We start from the raw sequence: 7123 nt of genomic DNA, 5'->3' as shown, positions 1-7123 counted from the left end.
GGTCCTGTGCCTAGGCGTGCCCCAAGCCGTACGTCCAGTCGCATGCCTGGCCGTAGACCTGGTCGCATGATAAGTCGTGACACGACATCACTGTAGCGTCATTTGAGAACGTGTTCGCCCTGCGGCGCTTATGAACCACGACTTATATGGAGAACACCTGTAGAGACAAACCACGAAGAGTGTAACATGCACTCCTAGTACTGTACAACGCAGCATACTACGTAGAGTTATATCCATGTCTGTACACTATGAGCTCGTCCTGTATTTGACCTTTTTAGTGGTGGAGCCTGGTGAGGTCGTCTACTACACCGCAAGTTTTTGGGTGCTCCCTACCCAGTCGCTTCTGATATCCTGCCAGGGCTCGCTGATATAGGGGTTCAGCTTCTGTAAGTCGACCTTGGCGCTCACGCAGCAGGCCTAGGTTACGGACCGTGGCGAGGGTCGAGGTGTGGTCAGGTCCTAGTGCTGTCTCGTACCCAGCTAGTGCTCGTATAAACATCTGCTCGGCCTCGTCCAGCTTGTCTTGGTTCTTGTATAGAAGGCCCAGGTTGTTAACCGTGTTGAGGGTCAAGGTGTGGCCTACTCCTAGTACTTTCTCGTACCCAGCTAGTGCTCGTATGTACATCTGCTCCGCCTCGTCTAGCTTACCTTGATCCATATACAGAACGCCCAGGTTGTTAACCGTGTCGAGGGTCGAGGTGTGGTCAGGTCCTAGCGCTGTCTCGCGGCCAGCCAGTGCTCGTACGTGCATCTGCTCCGCCTTGTCTAGCTTGCCTTGGTTTGTATACAGAAGGCCCAGGTTGTTGACCGTGTTGAAGGTCGAGGTGTGGTTTAGCCCTAGCGCTTTCCCAGCTAGTGCTCGTATAAACATCCGCTCGGCCTCGTCCAGCTTACCTTGATCCATATATAGAAGGCCCAGGTTATTGACCGTGTCGAGGATCGAGGTGTGGCCTGCTTCTAGTGCTTTCTCTTTCCCAGCCAGTGCTCGCACGTACATCTGCTCAGCTGCCGAATACTGGATTTGCTGGCTTAAAATCTCCGCAAGTTTGACGACTTGTGTAAGATGGTCAGGTGAGATCTCGTCCGGATGGGTAAGCGGTGTGAAACGAGGACTGGCGCATCGCAGTGCGTGACGGGCGAGACGGGCGTAACGAAGCTGTGCGAGGGAGTCCCAGTCATCCTCGTTAACGCTACCCGTCACGCATTGCACGACATACCAGAACAGCGGCTCGCTTTGGGGCTGGTTGAGTTGTGCCAGCGTCCAGTCGTGCACGCAGTTGTGCATCCCGTATGACCTGGTTTGGGGTCGAGCTTCTACCAGACAGTAGTCCACTAACGTGCCCATGGTGTTCTCGAAATCGATCTGGTCGCCCGCTACCTCTCGGAGCCAGTCAGGTGACTCGTCCTCTATCCCCGCATGGAGCAAATCGAACCAGATCTCTTGGTGGTCGAAGTATGCTAGCAGCTTCAACACTTTAGCTGCAAGCGGATCGTCGTACTCGAGTCGACGGTAGGTCAAGTCCCAGGTTGTGTGGAGGGTTCTGTCTGTGTACTCTTCTAGGTTGACGGGTCGTCGAGGGTGGATGTTAAAGTGCTGCTCGTAGGCTTCGAGGTATTGGCGGAAAGTCAGGGTGGTCTTTCCTAGGTACGCACCAGCTGTGGCTAGGGCGAGGGGAAGACCAGCGAGGCGTTGGGCCAGCCGGTGAGCATCAGGGTCTGTATGTTATAGTCAGTCTTTAGAACGCACGCACGCACGCATACACTTAGACACAGATAACTGCGGCAGAACAGGTTACTTACCTTGTCGGACGTTATCCCGTCGCGATCGGTTCTGTAGGATCCGTAAGCTCTCCTCGACATCCTCCATGGACGAGACCCGAACCTGTCGCATGCGCTGACCCTGGACGAGCGCAGGCAGACGGGTCGTGATAATCATCGTTCCGTTGCACGTTGTGGGGATGTACTTCGTGATCTTATATTGATCGGGATCGTCGTAGTTGTCGTATACTAACAGCCACTGTGTGTTCCTGACGTCTGACAGCCATCTAAACGTATGTCTAAGCGCCTCATCGTCATCCAGCTTCGCTACTGATGATGCGCTGGGCAGGGTCTCCGCTATCGATCGAAAGCTGGCCGTTACTGTGAGCTCGCTAGTGGCATTGAGCCACAACACCGAAGTGTAGCTGGCCTCATGCTCTCGAGCATAGGCGATGGCCAGTTGTGTCTTTCCCATACCCCCCAGTCCACCCAACACCACTCGCCGTTGTTCCACCGCAGGCTCGCCAGGTCGCAGAGCTCGTGCCATCTCTTCGAGCTCCCGGGCCCGTCCCACAAAGCTGTCACGCTCCATCAACGGCGCCGAGGTCAAGCAAAGACCAAACACCTTGAGCGAGTCTGCTCCGGGCTGCTGGTGTACCTGGTAGATATCACCTAGGTGAACACGGGCCTGGTCGTAGACAGCCACGTTTCCAACAACATGCCCTCGATGGGGTGGAAGGGATGATGTCGGGATTGGTCCAAGCTGTAACTGAGCGAGAGCTGCTAGGATCTGGTCACCCACGTCGACATGCTGGGTGGTCTGATGCAAGACGAGGAAGTCGATGTCTTGCTGTATTCTTTCGACTGCCACTCGGATCTCTCCATCTTTGGTCAAACTCTGCAGTGCCTTGACCGCTCGACGCAGACGCGAGGCATCGGAAGGAGGAGTGATCTGGGACAGACATTTCTCGACCACTTGTAGCTGGGTCGCTGTACTCTGGGTCAGGGATCGGAGCGCGGTCGAGACTTCGAGGGAGAGCCGTCCAGCGTCAGCTTGCTGCTGAATGAGCCCCAGAGTGGATGTGAGCAGTGGCAGTCGCTTCTCGAGCGACCTGAACGACTCAGGCACCTCAGACGTCCTGGTGGTGAAGTCGTGGAGTCGCGTGGTGATCTTCAGCCCCAAGTCGACAAGCGATGCGATGGACGCGACAAGACCAACGACAGCCGCAGCTTCAGCCATTGCTGCAACACATGGAAGTCATGATCAGAGTAAGAATGCATGATCAGGCGGTATCAAGCCGCACTGAGAGCACGGTCGAGGCGAGGTCGCTCAGCCGCAGCAGCAGTACAGATGCAGCAACATTGCAGACGCAGGCAGCGCCTATTAGAGTCCTACAAAAGTGCATGGGCATGTAACTTCACGTGCATGGGCGAGCCCCGCAGTTAGGACATTAGTTCGACAGCACTGGTTCTCCAGGCCAGGTCAAGCATCTCTAGCAGGCCACTTTGCCGCGAATCGGACAAATAGGTAATGTCTCAACGGTCAGGCTCATAGCTACGTTACACAGCAGCCATCCCCCGAAACGATGGCATGTAGAACTAACTAAACCACATCCCGACATGGTGGAATACCCTACATCGTGAAACAGGACTAGAGTACCTCGACTTCGAAGGCTTGAAATATAGTCAGTCCTTGACTTGCATCGTTACAATATATCCCATGGTGTAGCCCGATGATCGTTCGGCCGAATACCACATGTACAATACAAGCTCGTTCGTAACACTGAAATGACACGTAGATTCCTTGGGATTCTACGTAAGGGCTGAGGACAAAAAAGTGGTCACTCTGAATAAGGCACGTTGTACTTCGGTGGTAGGACATGTGGTCGTTTCATCACCTTGACTTGGAGACATCGACCTCACGTGTACAACAGGAGCGATGCCGGCTACAAAGTCCAGTACTGATGCAGGCCAACCTCAGCCGCAAGAACCTAGTCGGTCAACGGTATAGAGCTATACACGAGGTCGACCTGATAGTCTCGAGGGAATTTGCAGACGACGCTTGCATGGCGGTGCAGCCCTAGATTGACGGTAGCCCCGCTGACAGGCCGCCCAATCATGTAGCCAGTTTCTCCAGCTTTTGCTGGAGACACCACTTGTAAGACTGCCAGCTGCAGTATTCTGATTAGTTGATCTCAGATTCATAAAGTATTGTACTGAAACAAGAAGCCTCCTGCATACCACGTTTGTAGGTCGTGCAGATATGGACTCGTCAACCTTTAGGGACCCTACGCCTCATGACCGCGAGGACATCATGGTTCAGGGTTGGAGCAAAATTTGCGCCAGTTGTGACCGATTCTGCATTCAGCGCTGGCAGGAAGGACAGATTAAGCTTTGTTTGCTTGGAGTTGGTGCTGTAGAGGGAACGTCTGGTTCTGACGGTGCGTCTTGCTGGACAGATTGGTCGAACAGGATGGAGTCGCCTCCGAGTGGCGGTAAGGTGGAATCGGGATTTGCTTGAGTGGCACGTCAGGGTAACAATTACATGCTCAACCACAACGGGCGCCTCCCTTGCCACAGCGTGTGCAGCGACACTGCAAGATTTCCAACATCTGGTTCGGTCCGCAAAATTGGCACTCTCCCAGCGTGGGCATTTGTGCAAAACAGGTGAGCACGTCAAAGGCAAATTCTGGAACAGCAAGACAGACATCCCGCCATCTGGTGCGATTGATCTCGTCGGCAGCCAGACCATGAATGTGTATACGCGCACACTTCTGAGCGTAATCTCGCAACCCACGGACGCTGCTATGAGTGTCCTCGTAGATACCAGGCACAGACTCCAAGAAATCCAACGCAGCCCACCCTTTCTGGCATAACGTCCAGTATCGTGTACACGCCAGTTCCTGGAGATCTGGTATGCCGTACTTGACAGCCAAAGCAAAGACTCCGGCGTGGTTGGTGTATTTGTTGTTGTCGAACGCATCGTAAGTGCCTCGGTAGAAGAAAGACACCATTCGTGTTACATACGAGAGATTGTCCGCTCGTAGTTCGATCGTTGCACCGGCGAACTCCTGTCACTGTAGCTTAAGCCGGGCTCGTCCTGAGCGAAGATTGCCTCTCTTACCTGAAACGAGGTCATGCATGCCGCTTGAAGGAAGACTGATTGCGGACATACCACGACCTTGTGAACTCGGAAACCTTGAGATTCGCACACGATTGTCAGGTCTGAAAAATCACCGCTTTCCAGAACACGAGCGAGCCACACAGGTCTGCTTGACATTCTGTATCATGAACCGAATGGGAAGACTGACTATGGAATCCAAGCAGTTAAACAGAGCTAAGATCAAAAGGATGACTCAAAGCCAGATCTAGAATTCAAACGGGATCAAATAAGCCTGGGGAGTAGATTGCATAAGCTTCGGATGAACAAGTTTCACTGGAGACCAAAGGCTGGAATTCCAACTGTCTTGATGGCAGCTGACGGTGACATTCATTCCAATATTTGTGGTGGCAGTTTTCGTGTCAACGTTCTTGGCATATTTGGAGATAGCTTATGCATTAATTGTCTCTTGCCATTCCTGGTCGTGACAACATTAACATCTGTATGCTAATAAAGTTGGCTCGTCACCTGTGGCACGCTGCTCACACGTGCAGGCAGTCGTGTTTATAGCACCCTGATCGATCCTAGGCATGCAAATTCGATACTCGGGTCTATACCCCAATTTCGTCACAGTTTGGACTCAATCCTCAGATCCAAATTTAGTGGTTCGGATAAAAGCGACAGTTTAGCGTTTGCTCAACAGTACTTGTATGACACTAGAGTCTGCTGAGATGTCATCTGTCATATTAACCTGTCTAACAGCCAAATCAGCCCAAATTCGTGCTGTGTTTGTTAGTTGTAATGTGCGGGAATTGATCAGTGGGAAGGTAAAGCGCTTGTGAGCGAAGGGCTAAATCCTGCATTTTGTATCCGTCGGATTGAGAGGAACGCAGGTTCACATCACTAGAAATTTGGACCCTCATCCATTCGTATCAACGAGCCTCTTTGCTGGTCTTTACGAGACATTGTTGTTCGTGTCCTTGACGTGCGACCGTATAGCTAATGAACAACCAGCCTGACGAAAGATCTGTGTATCTCGCTTTGAACAATGTGATTCGCGGCACTGATGCACAACTGCGAAAGCAGAAAAAGATCCGTGAGTTCATCCTCAAGCAGCAGACTAATGCCAACGTCAAGGCGCTGATCGAGTCACATAATATCGACGATGTATGCAATGTTGTCAGAAGTCTTCTTGAACAGCAAGTTTTCGAATCAACCTTGAAAGCGAAGATTCGATTTCCTGAAGTGTTTGAGGTCTCCCCAGCACAGAGCGCGGAACGGTCAGCGTCGGAAAAAGAAGCAGCACGCTCTGAGGCTGATGCCATCCAAGTCGCTGTTGAGGGCTCTTCGCGTCTTGACAAAGGCGTGCATGCGAGTGATCGTGCACTGGGCAAGCGTCGAGCTGACGACTTTGGTGAGTCCTGTCAGACTGGACCCTTCAAACCGCTGACAGGATGTCCAGTTGCGGGACCGTCAGCGATTGTACCGGATAAAAGGACGCATAACGCAATCGCTGCTCCAACCTCCCTATACCCAGTATACCTGCCGTTTCAGACCCAACATAAACTGTTGGTGCTTGCGCAAGAAACACTGGAACGCGCTTGTTATGATTTCACCATTGCCTCGATGCCAGAACTGATCAAGAGCGAAGGATGGGACTGTGCTGAAGCCTTAGAGTTGAACATCTGGACGCGAAAGATGGAATCAAGAGAGGACAAGTTTCTGGTTGAAGATGTCGCCGAGCTCGGCAAACCCTTCAACGACTTGTTGGATACTATCGCACAGATACGACACACTGCCGTCCACCGACTACGAATCAGCGCCAACAGAATTGGTCTGTATCTCCAGGACGCCGAGTCGTTGTCGAGGCTCCTGCACGACCGAGGCTGTCTGCAGTCTTTGTCCAGACTCCGTCGCGAGACCCATCTTGCCATTGAAGACCTCAAAGGCAACAAGGACCTGCTCGAGTCCCAGCTTGCGGTCAAGATGAAGGATATTGCAGCCCGAAGAGTAGAACTAGATCGGTTAGAAGAGTCGGTGGTTGTAGACATGGTGCGCGAGGACCAAGAATATGCACAGCTTGTAGGAAAGTCATTACTGCAGATGGTCAATGTTCCGGACACCACGATACACAGTATATCAGCAACGGAGCGCGACCACGATTCTGATACAGAGGTTGCTCGATGTTCGGTCATGCATGAAGAGGTCGATGTCTGTAGGGATGAGTGGGTGAGTTGATAGTTCTACAAGCTCGACTGATGAACG

The 7123-nt window shown here is 52.4% G+C and overlaps 2 protein-coding genes across 2 annotated transcripts; one reads left to right on the top strand and one right to left on the bottom strand.

Moving 5' to 3' along the window:
* Positions 1-274: 274 nt before the first annotated feature.
* LTR64_005164 (uncharacterized protein) lies at positions 275-2998 on the bottom strand (the record flags this gene model as incomplete). Its single annotated transcript, XM_064899505.1, has 2 exons — positions 275-1716; positions 1801-2998. The coding sequence occupies 2 exons, from the start codon at positions 2996-2998 to the stop codon at positions 275-277; spliced, it is 2640 nt and encodes an 879-aa protein (XP_064755462.1).
* A 2862-nt stretch (positions 2999-5860) lies between these two features.
* Positions 5861-7096, top strand: LTR64_005163 (uncharacterized protein; the record flags this gene model as incomplete). Its single annotated transcript, XM_064899504.1, has 2 exons — positions 5861-6272; positions 6312-7096. The coding sequence occupies 2 exons, from the start codon at positions 5861-5863 to the stop codon at positions 7094-7096; spliced, it is 1197 nt and encodes a 398-aa protein (XP_064755461.1).
* Positions 7097-7123: the final 27 nt, after the last annotated feature.

The sequence above is a fragment of the Lithohypha guttulata genome (genome assembly GCF_036872675.1).
Source record: "Lithohypha guttulata strain CCFEE 5908 chromosome Unknown scaffold_3, whole genome shotgun sequence".
NCBI classification, from domain to species: domain Eukaryota; kingdom Fungi; phylum Ascomycota; class Eurotiomycetes; order Chaetothyriales; family Trichomeriaceae; genus Lithohypha; species Lithohypha guttulata.
Note: the sequence above shows the minus strand (reverse complement) of the source record. Positions and strands in the feature narration are given on the sequence as shown.